This window comes from Mauremys reevesii, linkage group 20, assembly GCF_016161935.1.
Source record: "Mauremys reevesii isolate NIE-2019 linkage group 20, ASM1616193v1, whole genome shotgun sequence".
Lineage (NCBI taxonomy): Eukaryota > Metazoa > Chordata > Testudines > Geoemydidae > Mauremys > Mauremys reevesii.
The window spans coordinates 20,862,973-20,885,469 of record NC_052642.1 but is presented as its reverse complement, the minus strand read 5'-3'; the positions used below and the strand labels follow the sequence as shown (position 1 = coordinate 20,885,469).

The 22,497-nt window shown below is 48.4% G+C and overlaps 1 protein-coding gene across 1 annotated transcript in view; it reads left to right on the top strand.

Moving 5' to 3' along the window:
* NXN (nucleoredoxin) overlaps positions 1-22,497 on the top strand; it is a 98,834-nt gene that overhangs the window by 61,503 nt on the left and 14,834 nt on the right. The window contains 4 exon segments of the mRNA XM_039507775.1: positions 2,054-2,187; positions 2,613-2,713; positions 3,546-3,652; positions 17,910-18,089. Of these exon segments, the coding sequence (XP_039363709.1) occupies positions 2,054-2,187; positions 2,613-2,713; positions 3,546-3,652; positions 17,910-18,089 (522 nt within the window).

Below are 22,497 nucleotides of genomic sequence, written 5' to 3'. Positions count from 1 at the left end.
ACACCCATATGACGGCTGACAGCTTCTCTTTTAGCTCCCTTTCCAAAGTGTGCCTGGAAGCAAAAAATGGAAACAAATGAAGATCATCAGATTTACCTCATCAAAGCACTGGATTATTTTCAGCATGAAATTCCCTGCATTGTTCCCATTAGAGTTAGGGTTTCATTTTTTAACGAACAAAGACATCCCTTCTAGGTTTGCTGTCTGAAGTGCAAATGAGGAAAAAGTTGGATGAAATGAAACGCTGCAGTAAGCATTTCACTGGGGGGACATAGGCAGACAAACTGAGGATCCACCTTTTTCATAACTTAAGATCTGTGCTGCTCTCATCTAGTGAGTGGTGCGAATATTAGTAACACCACACAGGCTGAGACAGAACAGTTCCCTTGGTACTTACAGATGGTGCCTAAAAGAAGCTACAGTTTTCTTTTCTAAATCATACCACGCGGCGTGTTTATACCAGACCTCGCCTTCTCTGAATCGGCAAGTGATGAAAACAAACATTGCTGCACATATTTGTAGTGCCTACACAAAATGAAAGCGGGGCACCTGCCTGCCCACCTTTGACCCTTCAACATATGTGCCTCCGCATTCCATGCGGTTGTCATTTCCCCAGTGCGGGAGTGACAGATCCTGAAAACAAGCCCCTAGGTGTAATGTAACGGGCGGGAGCTGTGCAGCATGACAGGCTAAGTATAATTTGTGGTCTAAGCCATCTGGTAATGTTTCTTTAGCTCTGGCTGAATTGACGGGCTGATTATTCTGGGAATTGGCAGCAGGAATAGTCAGAATATATAGACGCTTTTTTCAGGTGGGCAAGGAAACCTGTGTGTCCATTATCCAGTCTTAAAGCTAGGGACAAAGCAGCCCTGTGCAAGGGAAATGAAAATGATGACAGCTTTAAGGAAACCTGCTGCTGTTCCTAAAAGACAAAGACTGAGGTGGGAGTTGAGCTGCAGTAACCGAGGCTACATCAGCTGCTTCTCAATGGTTTTTAAATGGTAGCTGTTCAGGAAGCAGAGTGGCTGCGAGGAGCGGGATGGGCAGATTGACCTGTTCTCTAAAAGATGAACAGTCAGAGTACATGGCCTGCGCCCCAGCCATGGGCAGAGAGAACCGACCCTGCAGAGCTCTGCCAAACTCATTTAAAAGGGAAGAATGAAGCAGACTGCAGCAATGACCTGGCCGCCCAAAGCAGTACTATTTGCATTGTTCCCAGAGAGCATTCTGACATCTCGAGACTGGGTGAATGCGTGCAAACACGCTTTGCGGCTTAGAAGCCACAGGGATCCCTAAGGGCCAGATCCTGCCCCTCTGTGGGCACCGAGGGTCCTAACCAGAGTAGAAAGCAGTGCAGTTGTGCTGCGTAGGGTTGGGGGGGCAGGGAAGAGGATACCGAGAGCCTACGTAGGAGATGTGGATCCTCTGCATGATACAAAGCATGGCTCCCCTGGGGTGTCCTGCGCAGTAGGGCTGGGGACGGAGGTGCGAGGGCAGCAAGTAGATTTGCAGCTGCACAGGTCCGCTGGGTGAGCACTCCACTGTGGGGAGGAGGGGGACAAACCCACTGCTGCATAAATGACTTCATCTCTGAGACCCCAGTAGTGGCTGAACCCTGGGAGGGGGTGTGAATCTCTGAGGGACACCCTGCTTCTCCCCCTCCCCCCATGGAAAGCCTGATTGCCTGGGATTGGGGGGCAGAGAATATGGCCCTTTGTAGGGTGGCTCTCTGTGTCCCTCGGAGGGGGGTGTGTGTCAGAGGGTGGTTTTCCCTTCAGAACAAATGTATTGGTTACCATTTGGTGCCGATCCTCCTGCAGGGATGTGGCCCAGTATCTGGGTGGAAGGGGGCAGAGGAGGTCTACATGGAAAGACATCAGTGCAGATGGATTAAGAGGACTCTCCACTCCTGTCTGTTGCCTGGTTGCCCGGCTAGATGCCTTTGGAGAAGCAGGGAGGGCCTCAGTAAAGCCATTTAAAGTGTAAATGCTAGATGTGGCTCTCACTCTTCTTCTCTCTGCCTTCTCCCCTTGCCCATCCCAAACTCCCCTAGGGCTGGAGTTCCCCTGGGGACCAAAACCCTTCAGTGAAGTTGTTGCAGGGCCTCTGCTCAGAAACAAGGGCCAGTCGCTGGACAGCACCGCCCTGGAGGGCTCTCACGTGGGGGTCTATTTCTCTGCGCACTGGGTGAGTAGCTGGCACCTCTCCATCGCAGAGTAAATGGAAGGGGTTGGAGGTGAGTGGCAGCTCTGTGGGAAGGCTCAGCCCTGACTGCAGCGGCTCACGTTAGATAACCAAACCCTGCCCTGGCTGGACTGCCAGAGTCACTTTTGCAGGGGCAGCTGTGCCTGAGGTGAAATTCCCCTTCCAGGTAGCTGGCGGAGGTTGCACTGGTGACTTGCTGAGTCAGTGCCCCCGTCCAGCAGGCCCAGCCACTTGGCAGACTGCGAGACTGCCTCTAGGCCCCCTGGGAAAGCAAAGATCATGGGGGCCTCATGGGGCTCCCTGTCCCCCCTGCTGAGGGAAGCTGTGGAGTGAATCGGGCCCATTGACTTCAATGACAGCTGTGTCCCTGGTGTCCAGGTACTATGTGCTCCTCTGTGTTTTTCCAGTGCCCCCCCTGCCGAAGCCTCACGAGGGTCTTGGTGGAGTCCTACCGGAAAATCAAGGAGGCGGGGCAGAAATTTGAGATTGTCTTCGTTAGCGCAGACAGGTAATATCTGCTGTTTGCTTTGGAGAGCTCTGTGCTGTGCCGTGGTGCAGGGGCTGGAGGGGCGAGGCACGTCTGCAGGCCAGACTGGAGAAACTCATGGCCCGAAGCAAGGAGAGAGCTGGGAGTTACTAGAAGTCCAGTTTTGTGGTACATTCAGTTGCTTGATATGTGCCCATGGGGTGGAAGAAACTCCAAGTGTCAATGGATACGGCACCTGCTTTAAAGAGAGAAACCAATCGGGCCTCTTCCTCGGAGTGCTGTTGGATACACAGGAGACCGGGCTCTAGGTCTGGGGTGAGAGGGAGGCAGGACTGGACAGGGCTGTTCCAGATAATAAGGACCCTGCACCCCAACCTGGTAGCATGAGATGGCTCTGATTCCGCAGTGGCCAGATACCTTCACCCTGCTGGCTCTGGGGAGAGATTGACGGAGCCAGGGGAAAGATGGATTAGCCAGGGCAGGGGTGGAGTCAAGAGCAAGGCCACAACCCTTGAGCTGAGCTTAACATTTTGCTCTGAGGTTCCTGCATGCCCTGGATACAAGCCTGAGGACTGCGGGGCCCTTGAACAGCAGCTGTCAGAATTGAGGAGATTTCCTCTTCTTGAAACTTGCTGCAAAATCCTTCTTTGGCAGAGGCGCCGGCTTTAAAATCAGTGTGGTCTCGCCCTGGGTGGGTGCGACTTGGCCTGCCCGTGTACAGGTGAGCTCTGGGCCCTGGGGAAGTGTCAGGCATCTGCGGGGCTGCGTATGGGCAAAGGGTTCAACAGGAAAAAGGGCCGCAGAAGGACGGTAATGAGGGTGCATTTATCTGACCTCCATGTCCATTGCCTAGGTCAGAGGACTCTTTCAAGCAGTATTTCAGCGAGATGCCCTGGCTGGCTGTGCCATACGCTGACGAAGCCAGAAGATCGCGTCTCAACCGGCTCTACGGCATCCAAGGTAGGAGACGCCCCCGAGCCTGGCATGAAAATCACTCCTGCCCACTCCTCCCATTTAACTTTGTTCTTAAATGTCTCCTTTTGTTTAAATAAAACAAAAAAACCAGCAAAACAAAGGGCCTCCGGCAGAGCTCTCTTCTCTGCCGACCAATGTTCCTACCGTAACCTGCCAGCCCGTTAGCCAAAACGGGGCTTCAAAAGCAACCTGATAATTCCTCCTGGAAATTTGGAGCCTTCTGGTCTTATGTTTTATCCCTAATTGATTGATTGATTTGTTTTGCTTTTTCTTTAAGGTTTCTCTGTTGTTTTCTTGCTCTTCTATGTGATAGGAACTCAGGCCATTGCTCTCGGTAGAGAGTGAGGAAGATGGAGTCTGATTTGTGTTAGTGACATGAGATTTGCATGTTTGATGTAAACCATGGCTTTGCGTCTGCTCTTCCGGGTGTCAGTTCCAGAATTCCCCAGGCCTTGGCTGCTGAAGTGGGGGGAGTGAGAGAGAGATTGTGTCTGTGTTTTTCAAGGTGTTCCAAAGACTTTGTGTGCTCACAGGAGCTCTGAATGTAACTGATGTCATGCACTGACCCTGCAGGAAACAAAGGACAGCATTGATCTCTCGCCTAGTGGATGTAGGATGGGGAAGGATAAATGGGGCCATTAGCTGGCAGGGAAGTTTTCAGTATTTATGCATGTTTCCTCCCTGTGAGTAGGGGACTGAAGGGATTGATTTATGATGGGAGATGAAAAGAACTAAGGATAATTTGGATAAGTGATGGCTCAGGGGAAGTAGTTGTATGATGACAGTCTGAGAGATGCAAACACCACGAAGGGAACGGAGTTGCCGAGGGTGGTCCGAGGTGCAGCTACGGGCCTGACCTTACGCAGGGTCTCGCAAGGCCTGACTCTGTTACACTAAGTCCCTTTTACACCACTGTGGCAGCATCCATGGGCCATAAAGTGGGTGTAAATGGAATTTACCTAACCCTGACTGTCACGTCGACACTATCCAAAGCGTTCTGAAAATCAGGAGAGAGTAAATAATTGGCTCTTTGCATCTGCACCAACAGTTATTTCCTTTAACAAACTAATCAGCTCTGTCTGGTCTGGCTTGCCTTTCTCACATCTATGCTGGCTTTCACGTTTCCAAACATGTCCATGAACCATACATTATAAACTGCCCAAATGTCCCTCTTTGGAGCTCTGCACACATACCGAGGCAGAATCTTGCCTGTAGCTGTTAGGTTATCCTTTGCAGACGCTTTGGGACTATACCATCCCTGGACTTTTAGTTGTTTGTTACTTCTCCAGGATCGAGATAATAGTTGAGTGGTTTAACCTGTAACCCACGTCTCCCAGTGTCCTGGCCAAATGATTGCCTCCCATTCTGTTAGCTCAGTCTGTCCTCCAGCTTATCCTCATTAGTAAACACAAGGGCATCCTGGAGGGATGTGGTGTTAAAATCCTCCTTGTCAAATGTGGATTTGAAGGAACTACTGCTGCAGCTACCAATAGTTTATTCCTCTGCTGCCTTATTATTGGCTTTTCTGGGTTTGTCTTGTTTTCCAGACCTCTGGTATAGTTGAACACCCGTGTTATTCGTCAGTGATCTCCCTAGCTATATTTGCTGCTGTGTTTCCATTTTACTCTTTGAACGCCCCCTTGACACTCCCTCTGTTTCACATAAAACTCTGACAATGCTGCATTGCTCCCCGTAGTGCTCAGGAGCGCTGTGTTTGCTCTCTCTGATTCTCCTTAGTTTGTCATTCCTCCCTGTTTTCGAACTCTGTAGGGGCCAGCGAGAAACCTGTCAGTGTAACCCTTAGCAGCCCTGCCTTGTCCCTCTTCATTCCACAAGAGGGGAAGCCTGGTATGGCCCTTTCTCAGACGGTGGGTACCAGGCATGTGCCCCAGTAGTGTTTGCGTTTGTTTCTCAAGTCTTTGAATGCCTCAGGAGCCCGTTCCCAGAGCTGAAATAACACAAGATCTTGTCTTCTCAAACTCATCCAGTTCCTGAGTGGAGCAATGCAGCGAGATGACCAGATCTCTTGTTATTTTGCTCCTGTAACTGGCTCCCTTTGGCACTGAGGAAGCCAGGGAAAAATGTAAATACAAATACTGAGTTACTGGGCTTTTAGTTGGGTTTCCCTGGATGCCTTTCTCCTAGTGTGGAGTCAGGAGGGTGAACCATTCCCACCTATAGTAACTTGCTTGGGCATCCAGCACTATGTATCTTGAGATTTATTCATTTCTTGCATTGTGGCTATTCAGAAATAATTCCCCATTGTGCACCCCATTCCCAAGTTTCATGTGAATTGCCTCCTTCAGTTCACTCCTCCTATGGAACAAGGAGCAGCGATGAATTTTATGAACAAATGGGGATTTTCTCTTACTAATTTTTATTTAGAGAGAGGTTTTGGATTGGTAGAAATCCCCGTTGATCCCCTCAAATCTCCTTTGGATTGGCAGTGATTATGGGAGATGCTGCTTTCCTTAAAAATCTGTCTGTCCATCTATCTAGGTTTACAGGGTTGCCCATCACTGTGGTGTCTGAGAGCATTTCGCGAGAAGCAAACACAGCAATCTCTCTCTTCCTGCCCAGTTGGGCAGGAACAATTTTAAAGTTATTGTAGGGAAATGTGTCCCGTTCTGGGCTCAGGAAAGCAAAACAGACGGGACAGCAGGTCCAATTGCTTTTTTCCTTTAAAAACAAAACAAAAATTCTGCAAATGCTTCACTTAGTTTATCCATGAGACACAGAACTCTGCTTCTGATAATCACAAATCTATAACTAACAGATTTTTTAAAAACCCAGATTTTCTTGCCACTCATCTTAGAATAAGAATATTGTCAGATGTGGTAACAGAAAATTCTGTCACTGAGTTTTTGTAAAATGTTAAATCATGTGGGAAAGAAGAAAGACGGAAACCCCTCTTCTAGTAGCTAAAATCTAACTGATGAGTCCATCTGTCCTGTTCGTAATCTGAACTTTTATATGACACTTATCACCATGGCTCCTGATTTCATGATTGTATCTTCAAAGGATAGTTAGTAAAGTCTGGCCAAAGGAGTTGACCCTTAAAAAAAGTTGTTCTGGGAACGAGAAGAGGATCTGGTGGTATGTGTGAGGGATGTATAACGTAGGCGTTAGCAGGGGTGAAATATGTTTGCTTTTGGGCTTACATGCTGAAGATGCTGCCCTGGGTACCGCTGGCCTGTATCTCTGCAGATGGGATATGACTGCCATAGGATTGTAGTGGTGTCAAGTTTTGCTGGGCAAGGTGTTCAATTCTTTTCCTCCATGTCCCCTCCCCCACAGTTGCTTTGTGAGCTGACACACTAGCAGGGGAAGACCTGAGGACCAGGTGACAATATGCTCTGCTTTAAGCAAGGCAAAAAAAGGCTCTTTTGCACCACTGGCAGGGGGAGAGGCAATAAAAGTTCTTGTGAATTGTCGAGTTGAGCAGCCATGCAGAGGGTGAGTCCTGTAGGAGGGAGATTACTGCCCTTTGCAGACTGAAGGGGCTAGTGCCTCCACACCGCTGGAGATGGACTGTCCTTGATGCATTTGCTTTAATTTTCTCCCTCTTCTGCCATGCTTCATAGAGGGCCTCTTCAGCCTTGACCAGAAGTGCGGCTTTCTGGGAGGGGTTAGCTCACGGGGGCCAGTTGTTGCTGGCTGAGGAATACCTGGAGCCTGCAGTCAGTGCATTTTTGGGGGAAACTTTATTAAGGTGAAGTTACAATAAAACTATTAATAAAAATATGAAATCGCCCATTACTTGTTATTGATTGAGGATCAGGTTAATAGTCAAAGAACCTGGGTAAAGAGCTCTCCTCCTCTGAGCACAGTAAAAAGGGTGATCAAGTGTCCCTTTTTGGTGCTTCTCTTGTCTACATACTTGGTGTGAAAGCTTTACTATTACACGGACAGCCCATATGTGACTACGCCACAATTCCATTGTCTGTTTTCCAGTAAGGAGCAATACAAAGTATTTCTGCTAACAATAACTAGTACATTAATTTGTCATTCTGCTTACAATGTAGCTTCCTTACTGGACCATTACGTGAACCAGTCAGGGGATGTCTAGGGGAAGCTGGATAAAATGAATCTGTTGAATAGTTTTCTCCCCAAACTGACTAATCCCTAGACACAACCATCACAAGTGCAAGTGTGTTCCTCTCTCCCTGCAATCCATCCACTACAGCACCTCTCTAGTAGCAAAAATATGAAGAATCTTAACTGGAGTCAAATACCATCTGTACAGTTACTTATACACATATTCTTTATGAGCTACCCAAACTGAAAATATCGATCCCCTTTCCTTTCCCACACAGAGACTAACTCATCCTGATCAATTTCTTTGTCCAAATCACCCTCCTATCTTTCAGTCTGCGTTTTCTCATCACCATCTTTTTTCACTCAAAATTGTCTCTGTCTCAGAAACTGAACCTTTTGTTCCAGCTTGCTCCTTTGTCAACTCCTCAGACGTGGTTACAGGTCTAGATAAGAGCCTTTTGGTATCCAGATTTCACAGTAAAATGTTTGACTTGTAAGTATTGAAAATATAGGACCTTGTTGTTGTTTACGTTGTTGCCTGTCTCCTGGTATGATTACGAATCTGGACCCAGGAGCAGCTGTCTGGATTGAATAGTCTCAGCTCTTACCCACAACGAACAGTCATTTATGGGATATTTCTTACGGATGAATTCCTGATTGCTAATGAAAGTAGCAAAGGGACAGGGCCTCTGCAGCAGGAATAGACCAAAGCTGCCATGGTCTGGATGAATGGGTGTGACCTACATTTCTTTTTCACCCAACAATTACTATGACTAGCTGTATTTGGGCTCTGGTCTTGTTCAAACCGAATCACTGCGTATTTTAGAGTCGTTAAAGGGACACTGTCAGATTGAAAATCCAGAAATCCCCTTGTGTGTTTACCTGAAAACAGTAACTATTTATTCTTTTATCTTTTAGGCCCTGATTTTCTGGGTGTAGTTTTACACTTGCAGGTAATTCGATTCATAGCGTTTAGCTGTCTTGCTATCTGACCATGCCTGGAAATCAAGTGGAGGTCTAAATGCTATGAGCAGTGCACACACATTGTCTGCAGATGCAGAATTATGCCATTAAAATGAGGCCAACAGTCCAAATCAGGCCCTTAGATTTCCCTAGTCAGCAGAGCTAATGTGAGATCTTTACCTTTGTATAAAGGGAATCTCTGAGAGATGAGATTAAGTGACTTGCCCAAGGTCACACAGAAATGTCTGTGGCAGAGCTGGGAATTGAATCCAGTAAGTGTCTTGACACAGGACGTACGACTGGGAGTCTCAGCAGTGTCACATAGATCTGGAGGAGGAGATCAAAGTGCAGAGCAAGTTGGGATTGGAATTCTAAGGGGATAAAGGTCCCAGTCCTGTGAGATGTGTCACATCCTCTGTGTCTGTTGACGTCACTGGTCAGGGTATTCTCCTTCTCTCAGGTTAGGGCTCCAAGTGAGTTTCCCAGTTCCTCGCTCGCTTTCTGACTTGACCCGCCGCAGTTCTCTCAAATGCCATCAGGTGATGAATATGCCTTTCTGTGATTCAAATAATTTTCTTGGCATAACCTTGGGATTTGTAACTCATCCACCAAGCTAGGTTAATGTGCTGTTCTTCCTGCTAACCTAGGGTGTGCAGCCTCAGTATGTACAAAGGAATTTAAAGCTGTGCTGTCTGGGGCTGGAATGAGGGGAATGTAATCGCTCGCTGGGGCTTGCAGGCATATGTCGAACAGACAAATGTCCATGGATTTCTTAGTGAAATGCTTAGAATGCAAAGATGTGTGAGTAGCCTGCTGTTTTCCACACATGTGCATGCAGGTCCAGGAGTGCGGCAGTAACTTCACTTGCTTTCCGCTACGTTGAAAATGGTTCTGGGGAGTCTTTGGAACAAGACTCTTGGGCTGAAATGCACAAGACCCATCTGGGAGTGTTTGACTCGTCTGAATTTGCCAATTCTAATTTACAGGAGCTTGCTGGGCGTGGGAGGAGCAAGACACTCAGTAGCAAATAGATCGATGCAAGAGTGGTGAGAACCAGACACCAAAATGCTGGCTCCATGACTCTCAGCAGCCCCGGATATTAAATTGTCTCTGTCCTTCCCTGTTTCTCTCTTGTGGGAGACAAAGAAGCATTTTTCCAGCGGAGAGTGCCAGTGTCGGGTTATCTGTGAAGCCTTTTGAATTTCCAGAGCCTAATGTTTCAGCTCCCATCCACTCTGTCTTAGACAGGTCGAGATGGGCACCTGAACCCAAGAGATCACTGAGCCTACAGGTCTCCTCCTCCTCTGTCACTAGACAGGTTTGTACAGCAGCTGTTCCTTCCTCAGGCTTCCCAAGTGGAGAGATCTCCCTCCAGCCCCTATTCATCGAGTCCCAGCTGCTGGTGGTTCCTATTGTTTTGGTAGCTGGCCTCTTCTCATTCCTGAATGGCTCCATTGCTCAAACCTTGCACTCCCATTTGAACAATAATCTCTTCCCCTGGCTGTTTGCTCAGCTCCCCCAAATGGAGCGGCAGGGCACAATCTGCAGCAGCATTTTCTCCAGCTTCTTGGAAGCTTATTAGCTGCTTTCCAACCCAGCAAATGGAGCTTGTACTGTGGGGGTCCCTCATGTGTTTGAATGGGATGTTCTGGCCACTTCAACCGTGCCTTGGGCTTCCTTATGCAAAAAGATACCTGCCTTGATCTGCACGCCAACTACAAGGAGTCATTCATGGAACCTGTCTGGTCTGTGTGAGTTTCAGTGGTACCAAGACTGTGGGTCACATCCTCAGCTGGTGTAGATTGCCATAGTTCTATTGCAGTCAATGGACCTAGGCTGATTTACACCAGCTCCTGTAGCCTTGGTACCATTGACACTTATGCAGACTGGACAGTCATCTTGTTCATTGGGCAGCCATAAAAATCAAGGAAGTGAACACTACAGGGTCCTGTTGTTTGAAGGATCTGAGCATTAACATTCAAACAGGGAGCCAAAACTCAGGGCTCTTCCGGGACTGGGGGAAGTTAGGCCAAACAAGGCTATGGCCATGTCTACACTACAAAGTTTTACTGACACAAGTTACATTGATCTAAAGCTGCCATGGTTAGTACATCACTTGTGCGCGTACATACTTGGCTCCTTGCATCAGCACTGCACGTACTCACTAGGAGTGCTTGCATCAATGCACAGTGCAGTGCACTATGGGTAGGTGTCCCAGTGTGCAGCCTGCCTCCATCCAGTGCACTCTCTCAGAAAGTGTTGGCAATGCACGGTGGAGCAGAAACAAGTTGTGCAGGGGTGACCAGGAGCAACTGTCTGCATCCCATAATGTCATCTCTAGCCCATCATTTTTGTGTCTTATTAAAAAAATCCCATGAATCCGCACAGCCTTCCTCGCTGTCTGCCATCTTTGACAGAAGCATGGAGCCTGCCCAGCTCTGACCTATTGTCATAAGCACTGCAAGAACAGCACACACGATCCTCCGGTATTTGCAGAGCCATAAGAGGAACTGAATCAGCGGGGAGCATGATGACTTTTTGGCAGACAGATTGCTGTGGGACATGGCAAGAACCAATTCAAAGGTGTTGGTGGCATTCACAAAGCAGCTGCAGATGGTGGAATGCAGCTTTTGGGCCTGAGAAACATTATGATGTGGTGGGATCACATCACAATGCAGACTTGGGATGATGAGCAGTGGCTGCAGAACTTTGGGATGCACGAAGCCACATTCCTGGATCTGTGTGCTGAGTTCTTCCTAGCCCTCCAGCACAGGGACACCAGAATGAAAACTGCGCTGACAGTGGAGAAGCAAGTGGTGATTACACTGTGAAAACTTGTAACGTTAGATTGCTACCGGTCAGTAGGAAATCACTTTGGGGTTGGAAAATCCGCTGTGGGATCTGTTATCATGCAAGTGTGCAGGGACAGTAATCAATTCCTGCTACGCAGGACTGTGCCTCTCTGGAGTTTGCAGGACATAGCGGATGGCCTTGCAGCAGTGGGGTTCTCGAACTGCAGTGGAGCAACAGTCAGCACGTGTGTCCCTTTTCTCCAGGATACATCAACAGAAAGGGGCCTGTGAATCGGGTTCCTCAGAGGTATCCATGATGATCAACGTGGGTGGGGGGCCTCTGCCAAGTATGGCATGAAGCTCTTTGTAAAAGTGGCAGGTCTGCAGCTCAGCACCGGATTGACTATTCGCCACCTTGGCCTTCAAATATGCCTGACGTAGTTCCTTGGCTTTTATGCGGTACTGCTGCTGGTGCTTGTTGTACCCTTCTTCTGCATGCCCCATGCAGTGTGCTAGGACATGTCCACATTTCTACAGCTGGGCCATAGCTGTGCTTGCACAGACTGGATCTCCTGGGCCTGAGGGGAGAAGAGGATCTCCTCTCTGCTCCAAGCCGGGTATGTAGCCAGCAGGGTGAGCCGAGCAGTTTCACGCAACAATGGAGAGCTGCTAGATGTGCTCGCCAAGCTGGACAATCATGGTTCTGGTCTCTGTGGTCCCTGAGCTATGGTGTTCACAACTCTGAGCACAGCAGTCAGTGTCCGGCATTGTGGGACAGCTGCTGGTTGACGTAAGTAATGCACTGTCTACACTCCCGCTGCATCAACCTCAGTACAGCTACCAGGCTCAATGCCACTGGGGGAAGTGGTGTTACTATGTGGGCGAAATGGGGCGCTTACACCAGTGGGAGACAAATTTAAGTGTAGACGCGTGCACAGATAGGTCGACACAAGGCAGCTTACATCAGCCTAACTTTGTAGTGTGGACCAGGCCTATGTCTACACTTTAAATGGTACAGCAGCACAGCTGCAGTGCGGTAGGCTTCAGTGTAGACACTCACTACAGTGAGGAGGGGGGGTTCTGCTGTAGTTAATCTACCTCCCCAAGAGGCGGTGGCTAGATTGACGGAAGAATTCTTCGTCAACCTAGTGCTGCTTCCACCAGGGAGTTAGTTTGGCTTAACTATGTCTCCCCAGGGTGTGGATTTTTCACACCCCTGAGAGAGATAGCTATGCCAGTGTAACTTAGTCAAGGTAGCAGGTAACTGAGGAACTTGCCTGTTTTCTATTTAAAGGCATTTGAGGATCTCAGGGCTGTTATGTTTAACAGTGCACTTCCCTGCTAGCAGAAATGAATAGTTGTAGTTAAAGATTGGTGGTCATGATCAGGTTTTTGGGTTTTTTCTTCATCTGTTGGTGTTGAAATGTGCTGAATTCACAGGCCTGAAGACTGAAGTTCTCAGACAGATCAGGTGCAACACGGACAGTACTGAGTGAAGCAAGCTTCTTCATAATGCCCAGGGCTCTTCAATCTCTGGGGCTTTTCTGTTAGTATTTGGGGGTTAGTTGGGAGGGTGAATCTTATGAAGTGCTGGAGTGAGATCTCAGATCACTGAACAGCCGTCAGGCAGTAACAACTTCTAGTCGCTACCACTCTGGCTGGATTTGAATTGGCAATTTGCAGCAAATCTCTAGCATGACTCCATTTACTTCACTTTGTTTTACACAGGGGTGAATTTGGCTCTTAGAGATCAAAGGCTCTGTATTGCACTGCCAATCCTCCAAGTCAGTTTTTTCAATTAAGCTGCATTTTTTTATAATTTGTCCTGCATCATTAAGACTGAGCTAAATCCAGCCCTTCGTAAAAAGATAAAAGTCCATTGAATGCACTGAAGTTGCACTGGCTTCCACCAGGGCTGAAACTGGTCTTTTGGAGTCTAAATCCAACCTCTGTTTGCATTTCTGACAATGAGCCTGTTTGTAAATACCACTTGCGGATAGGGATTCCAGTCCTATCCCACAACATAGCCTTGTGCCAATAAACACTCTCCCACTCGGAGTCCATACGCCATGTGTGTGCAGACACTTTAAAATGCTCCGCTGAATAAAACGTTTGGCTAGACTCCGTAGAAGTGACCTGAGTGAGCAATCCAGCTCAGCAGGGGGCACAGCGCCCTTTGCCCTGGGGACTAGGAGCAGAACTTGCCTTTGTTTTTGCAGGACTTTTGTAGAAATGAAATATGTGCTTGTAACCTCCAGGAAGACTGTTCTTTAACACATCTGCTTCAGCCAGGCGGGATGAATTAAAAGATCTATAAAGCTGCATCCACAGCAACTTAAGTGCACTAATCCGTGGGAGAAAAAAAATCTGTTAACAATTGTCAGGAGGTTTTTTTACTTCATTTCCAAGTGCTTGTTTTAATAGACTTCCCACCAGCCTTTCCCTGTAAGACTGACCTTTCCCAACCATACAGTTGTGTGGAGAATCATACACCTTTACCTTGGCACCAGAACCTTCCCTCCCTCATCCCTCAAAATACCATCATGATTAGCAGGATCTCATATTAGTTTAGGGTGACCAGATGTCCTGATTTTATAGGGACAGTCCTGATTTTATAGGGACAGTCCTGATTTGGGGGCTTTTTCTTATATAGGCACCTATTACCCCCACCCCCGTCCTGATTTTTTACACTTGCTATCTGGTCACCCTATATTAGTTCCAGAATGTTGGGACATTCTTGATGCAGCTCTGTTGGCTTCCAGGAAATGTCTGTGATCAAGGATGAATCTGGCTGGGTTTGTGTGGCTATATACATTTATTGGACTCTCCCACTTTCCCTGGTGTAGGGAAGTGTGTGTTCTCCCCACTCCCCAAGGTAAGAATTGATCAAAGGAGTAACATGTGATATCAGTCCTGTAGGAGGAGGAACAGCCAATCAAAGTTCTGCTCCTGCACTGTTGGAGTTCAGTAAGGCATTTTGCCATTGATTTCAGTGAAGAGCAGGGCTGGGTTCCAGGTTTCCTGCCACAGAGATCTGCAGGCCAGCACCAGCATGTTAGGGGATCTCCCCTCCCTCCTGTTTTTGCTAGGGTGACCAGATGTCCCAATTTTATAGGGACAGTCCCGATTTTTGGGTCTTTTTCTTATAAAGGTTCCTATTACCTCCCATCCCCTGTCCTGATTTTTCACATTTGCTGTCTGGTCACCCTAGTTTTTGCAGACACGCTATTCCCTTGCAAGCTGATGGTGAAGGTTGCTAACTTTCAAAGAGCAAAGCACACTGCCAGTGACTATACTTCTCTTAGCTAGCTTGGGATACTACTGCTTCAGCAAAATACCACCTGTTCAGCTTGAGTTTGGTCTTTGAGACTTTGGAAACTGACACCGGGGGGCGAAGAGGAAAGTATAATTTTGATCTTGGGCCAAGGTCATCCAGTGCCAAGAGCCTGGTCTCAGCCTTCCATCGGAGAAGGCTGGAAAGCAGCAGGGAGCATGTCAGGACGGCATTAGGCCTCTGTTACATTTCAGTGAGCTTGATCAGGCCGCATGGAACGTGTAGAGACTCAGTGAGGTGAGTTTCAGGTTTCGCTGTGAAAGTTTCACCCACTTTGGGCGTGGAACTAAAAAGGGCTGTGAAATGAGCCCAGCGCTGTGTAAATTACTCAGGACAGAGCCGTGGGAAGGGAAGCTGGGCCCCTGCAAGATTGATAATGACACTCTCCTGATAGCGTTTGTGGCTGTGGCCAAGAAGGAACTCATCCCACCCAAGGGGGATTCTGCGTTTCCTTTTGCTGCAATCACACCCAGCTCGTAAATCACAGTCTGCCGAAACAATGCCTGAGAGCAGGGAAAGCCGAGAGTTGCACGGCCTGTTTCTGTAACACAATGACGGTTCTCAGCCTTCACTCTGGGAATTCGTACCATCCGTCTGTCGGCAGCCTCTTCATGAGACCTGTGGTTCCCCCTCCCCCAGTAAAACACTTTCCCATCAGGCTCAGAAAGGGGCTGCAGCCACCTGTGGGACAGGCTCTCATCCCACTCCCCCATGCTTGGGACTCAATCCTGCAAGGTGCTGAGCACCTGCCATTGGCATTAGCTTCAGTGGGAGTTGAGGGCATTCAGCGCCTGGTGAGACTGGTCCTTAGGCAAGTGACCAGCACTTTCACTACCTCCAGAGCCAGAGTCCCGGACAGTGAAATCAGTCTCCATACAAGTGATGCCTCCAGGATGAACTTTCTGCTCCCTCTGCTCTGAGGACCTAAAAGCAAAAGTGACTATAAACCGACATGATGCAGACTACGCCGAACAGCCTCATTCCACTGCCTGAGCAGAACCAACAGCATAAATGATGCAAGTCAGACTGGTCTTAACAGATTCCTTCAGTGTGTGGCAGTAATGCAGGAAAAGAAGAATTGAGGGAGGGGAGGGAGATGTTCTTTTAACCATTTTAGCTATTGATTAGCAAAGCGAGGCAGCTGGGGCCTGGAACCACTGCTTATAGCACCTAGTCCTCTCTCAGTTGCTGGGTGCTCCCCTGTCTGCTTGCTGAATCCACCACTCCTCTCCTAGACTGTAAGCTCTCTGGGGCAGGGGGTATCTTTTCCTTCTGTGTGGACAGTGGGGGGCCTTCGGTGCTCTGGTGATACAAATAACCACTAATGCTGCTGCGCAGGGTTTAAGTTTGCACAACAAGCAACTGTTGGAGGGAACCATGCACAGCTGGAATTTAATGTGCAAGCCCATTGGGAGAGTATTTCCAATAGCCTAGTGGTCAGCTGTGGAATAATGAAATGTGAAATGATTGCCTGTGAAATGTATTTGTAATCTATGAAATAGTGAACAGCTCTGGCTTCTCGCGCCTGTGAACTGCCTCTTCGATCCCAGGAGCTACCTAGATGTGCCATGTTGGAGTGGGGCATTGTGGGAGAGCTTTCTGCTGGCCCTACATGAAGGAAGCAATGCTCTGTGACAGCTGGGAAGCAGGTGGTGGCCTCAGCCTGACTGTTGCCCTTTGCCTGTTCACTGCCCCAGTGGAGCTGGGAGAGTGGCAGCGGGAGACAATGGCCTGATGTGGAGAAAAAAGAGTTAGGAAGAAAAGTCAGGGGATGGCTCTAAATAAATAGTTTCCCCTTTAAAAGCCTTGTCACGTACCTTCATTCCCCACCTGTGCTGCTGCCATGTATGGCACAATGCTTTTGTCCCTGGCTCTCTTTAATTCTGGCCTCTGCTGGAAGGTCTCCTCTGCTACTGTGTGTTTTTGTTAGCGAAGCTTTAGAACGTGCACTGCGGTTCCCTGTGCTGCATTCCAGCTCCCCAGAGGCAAGGGCCCGTGATAGAGGTCCCACAGCTAAGAAAACGCCGGCCATGGCATTAATAAATACAAATAATGCACTGAGGCTTTATGAGCTGAAGTCCTTTCAGGACTGCGCTGCCTCGCTGCAGGGGGCGGGAAGTGTGTTCTCTCTCTGCTCAGTGGGGATCCATAGTAAAAATCCGTAGTAAGCTAATATAGTTCCTGCTATGCAGCTGCTTCTCAGACACCAGGCCTTTTGTCACATTGTAAACGTCAGCAGCGTACATTACTGAGGCACAGTCTGAAGTTGCGAGAACGCAAGAGTATCTAAACCCAGTCGCATGTGTGTTAGTTTGGGACGCAGCCGTAGTCTGTTACGACGACTGAACAGATTATCTTCAAACATCTTAAGGACTGTGACTTTCTGAGGTCTTGCAATGCCACTTATCCCAGAGCCTAGTTTGATAAGTTAATGGCCACTGAATTGTAAGGATTTATAATGGAAATAATTGCACCCACCTTCCTCCATAGATGTTGTGTAGGGCTGCTGTGCACAGCACGGCCATAGCCCATTGAAGTCAATGGAAAGACACCCGTGGATTTCTTTGGGCTGTGGATCAGGCCCTGAGCTGCCATAATCTACCCCAGAGGTGGTTGCATTTGAGGTACAGCGCAACGGTTCCTGTACATAACATATGTAGCACCGTTCACCCAAGGATCTGAAAGCACTTTACAAACTTTAAAGAAGCCTGGCAGGAAAGATCCCTGTGTGGGATTTTTATCTGTCTTGCCGAGCAGTGACCAGATCCAGCAAAGACATAATGACGTGTCCCCAAGTTCACGCGGCGAATCAGTGGCAGAGTGAGAACAGAACCCAGGAGTCCTGCCCCCTAGCTTTCCTGCTTTGAGTGCTAGACTACACTCCCCTCGCAAGGTCAGACATAGAACCCAGGAGTCCTGACTCCCAGCCTCTAGCCTGCACTCCCTCACTTTGGGAACAAAAGGTGCTGTAAAAACATGAGAGATCATTTGTTTCACCACCAGAATGACAGACGTGAATACAAACTCTTGTCTCATCAGCTCCCCAGCCTCCTTCCTCCTCCCCATTTGGTTATTGTTGTGCCTGAGCCATCCCTTTGTTCTTCCTCTGCCGCAGGCATCCCCACGCTTATCGTCCTGGACGCCAAGGGAGACGTGATCACGCGGCAGGGGCGGGTGGAAGTGCTGAATGACACTGAATGCCGAGAGTTCCCCTGGCATCCCAAGCCTGTGCTGGAGCTGACAGACTCCAATGCCGTCCAGCTGAATGAGGGCCCGTGCCTCGTTCTCTTTGTAGGTATGGAGCGCTGCTGATTTCTTTTTTTTTTTTAATTCCTTCACTTATTCTTTGGGTTTCATCAGGTGGGGGTGGAGGAGATATCAGTGGGATGCTGTTCAGTGTGTAGTTCTCCTTGGCAATGGAGCCAGCAAGGTACTAGATCTCTCTCTCTCTCTCTCACACACCCACACCCAAAGCAGTGTCTGTGCCAGCCATCCTGCTCGGCTTCTGCACGAGCCAGGGCATTATGGGTACCTATCCCATAGTTCCCAGCACAGCTTCCAGAAGCCAGGCTTTATAGAAGTAGCAATGTGCCTTTGGAGAGATGCTGTACAATTCAAGTGTTCCTGTGAGAGCCATGGAAATCAGTGTTTGCAGCACTGGAAATGCATCACAGTGATCCATGTGCTTCTTGCACCTTTATGGAGCAGAAACCTCGGGAGCATCAAGTTTCCAAAGCTGCGGCAGACTCCAGGGGACACTGTGCAGAGTGGTCACTGGAAGGGGTGGCAGGAGCGTTATGGGACTATGTGGAGAAGCCGGGTTTCAAGGCTGCAGCCTCAGTGTCAGCACATTGCCTACGCTAGCTCCTCAGTGGTGCATGGGCAGCCTTTGCTCTGAGCAAGGGCAGCTGTGTGATGCTGACCATACTTGTGAACCATCCCAGCCTCTTGTGCATGTGAACCCAAGCAGGGCTGGGGCTAGCAGTGCTAAAATCCTCTAGACTGGACCAGGCACAGAGAGTGGTAGATGTGCAGACCAAGGATTATCTTGCCCTTCCCAAAACCCTGTGTTCACCCCAATCCACAGAAATGAGGCTCCTTCAGAAAGGACACTCCCACCCCCAAAAGAAACCCACATGTGAGATTCAGCATCACAGGCATAGTGCTAGGAGCTGTTAGAACAGGGGTTCTCAAACTGGGGGTTGGGTCCCCTCAGGGGGTCACGAGGTTATTACATGGGGGTCACGAGCTGTCAGCCTCCACCGCAAACCTCGCTTTGCCTCCAGCATTTATAATGGTGTTAAATATATAAACAAGTGTTTTTAATGTATAAGGGGAAATTGCACTCCCAGGCTGGCTGTGTGAAAAGCGTCACCAGTACAAAAGTTTGAGAACCACTGTGTTAGAACATGCGGTTGAGTTACACCTGGTTTCTTCCCTTAAAGTTGCGATTCTGCAAATAATGCTGATCTCTCTCTGTTTGTGACACTTGGCTGGATTCTTGTTTAAACAGCAAACAGTTTCCAGAGCTATTCTCTACTGTGTTTGTGTGTGTGTGAGAGGGAGCTGTACATGTGGGATAGGGTGCGCTATGATGTGTTTTGTACAAACAAACTCCATCCCCCAGGGTATTATTTGTATCTGAATTTTATTGCCTGCAGGACCAAGCATGTGGAGGGTGTTCTTGGGTCACAGTATCCCAAAAGAACTCCCATGGGTAATGACAGATGCATTTTGGTTTGATCTACCTCTGCTCAAAGCGTTCAGACCACAAACCTGCTGGAACAATCAGGGAGGGGTGGAGTCACTGATCATAGCCAGAGAGACCAGTTCTCTCCTTCTCTGGGGTAGAAATAAGAATGGTCATACTGGGTCAGACCAATGGTCCATCTAGCCCAGTATCCTGTCTCTGACAGCGGCCAGTACCAGAGCTTCAGGGCGAATGTAAGGAACAGGATATTTTTGGAGAGATTCACCCTGTCTTCCCCTTCCAGCTATTGGCACTCAGGTTTAGGGTCGCCCCGAGCATGGGGTTGCATCCCTGACCATTTTGGCTAATAGCCAGCGTTGGACCTATCCTGCCTGAACTTACTGAGTAATTTGTGAACCCAGTTATACTTGTGGCCATCACAACATCCCATGGCAATGAGTTCCACAAGTTAACTGTGCGCTGTGTGAAAAAGTATTTCCTCTTGTTTGTATTAAACCTGCTGTCTGTTAATTTCATCAGGTGACCCCTGGTTTTTGTATTGTGGAAAAGGGTAATTAACACTTCTATTCACCTTTTTCCAGGCCATTCATGGTTTTATAGACTTCTGTCATGTCCCCCCTTTTCTCTGCTGAACAGCCATCACCTTTTTAGTCTTTCCTTGTGCGGAAGCCATTCCACACCCTTGATCTTTGTTGCCCTTTTCTGAAACTTGTCCAGTTCCACTACATCTTTTTGGAGATGGGGCGACCAGAACTGCCCACAGTATTCAAGGTGTGGGTGTGCCATGGATCTGTATAGTGGCATTATGATATTTTCTGTCCCGTCCCTAAATGAAGTTAGTGTTGTAGTTATGCTGTGGGATGGCTGTATCCAGGGGCAGGGAGGGATTAGGGGGAGTTCCCTGCCTCTTCCCATGCCCTTTGTCATGGAGAGCATGCTTTTCCATAGCATTATAATATGGCTTTTGTACCTTCACTTTTTTCCTTTGCAGCCTTGCTTTTGACCCTGATTATTTATTCAGTGGAGCCCAGCATGGACGTGAGCGCAGAGCGAAAACTCTCTGACCCCCGCTCTTTTTCCTGCCTCCTTGCTGGGAGGAATAGCTTGATGGGCTCTGTGTGAGTGAGGCTGTCACTGCACAGACACACACCTCGGGAGTTATTTTTATCTTGCTCTGAGTAAAGTTTGTCTAGCATCTGTCAGCAAATGATGTGCGGGGAGGAGACTTCCTGATGGAGACTGGGGGCTCCCCGTGAAATGCTAGGGGATGCTCAGCCTCCGGTCTCCTAGATGTGATTTCCTCCACCCACCATGGGACAGAATAACCCCACCATGCTATTGCAATATCGTGCCACAATCCTACAGTGGCAGGCGGCTCTGTGTGGCACTGCACATAATCACTGTCGAACACTGATTATCCTTACAGGATGCAAGAGTGCCAGGTGGAAATCGAGGCTGGTTAGCAGGCATCAGAGCAGACAGGGATCCTAAATCCAACCCACTGAATTTTCTAATTTAACTGAAGAAGTGTTTTTTTTACCCACAAAAGCTTATACCCAAATAAATCTGTTAGTCTTTAAGGCGCCACCGGACTCCTCATTGTTTTTCTAATTTAAGTGAATCTTTTTAATCTCCAGGTATTGCCTAGACCAGTGCATCTCAACCTATTTACCATTGTGGGCCGCATATGCAGCTCTCTCTGTGTTCTGTGAGCCATATCCACACTATATATATACACACTACCTGTATGGCTGTCACATGGACCACAGCTGTGTGCGGGTTGAGAACTACTGGCCTACACTGAGGTTGTCATGCACAATGCAATTGTCGCTCTAGCAGTTCCAGGGAAGAGGTGGCATTTACAGAGACATCCCATGTCCTTTCACATACCCAGCATTTTAGGAGCAGTTTCTGCTCTGTTTAATGAATACTGTGCTAGCACTCTCCATCCAAGCCTCTCCAGACACTCTCTGAACACTCATTAAGTGTCACAGCCATCCTGCAAAGCAGGAAATTAACTCCACATTTTACAGACAGATAAATGAAGCACAGAACAGCGAAGAGATTTGACCAAGGATACATAGCAAGTCAGTGGCATTGTTAGGAAAAGAACGCAGGAGTCAGTTCCCTCAGCGCCTGGCTCCAGTCACTAGATGCCTTCTTTTTGAAAGTCCCCAAGTCAGTTAGATTTACCAGTGTTTTGAAACAGAGAATCCCTCATTTGGGGGCATCTGGATAGCAGCGACTGTGCTTTATTTTATGATCCTATAGCTTAATGATTCAACTCTGGAGGAGGGAGCTACCCGCTAAATAATAGGAGCCTCTGGGCGGCTTCAGGCTCTGGAGAAAGGGCTGGGATCTCTAGGCCTTTGGGGGTGGGGTTCTAGGCTGCAGCATTTGGTTCAATGGAGCATCAGTTATGAACAAGTGACAAGTTTATGGGGTAGGTTGGCCGCAGCACAGAGAGCTGAGTTGGAGTTTAGCCAGTAGAGTTTGTGTGTAGAAAATCAATCACAGTCCACCCCCATCACTCTCTCACACACAGAGACACTGCAGATGATAGCTCTGGAAGCTGTTCTCTGTTTAAACAAGCAAGGGAACGGGGGGAGCAGAGAAGCTGTGTCTGGTGGGCCATGTCTCTGTTCAAGGGCAGACAGAGCTCCCTGCTGTGGTGGGGTGGGTGTTCTCTCAGCGTCACCTCCCGCCGGGTTCATAGCAGCTGGAGGGTTAGTCTTGTGCTGGCAGCGGGGCAGTCTGTGCCGCTGAGAGCTCGGTGGTGGCACAGTTACCAAGAGGCATGTCCGGGGGAGTTTATGGTGGGGCTGTTTTTTCCTTTGTTTTGATGCTGAAAGCTGCCCCACATCGAGATCTTTTCATCTAGCTGCTGCTCAAGGACATGTTGTGTCTCTTCCTTCCAACCAAGCATTGGTACTTCATTCGTGGCTGGCGTTGGATTGATCTTCTCATCCCTTTCCACTGCACCTCTGCCAAA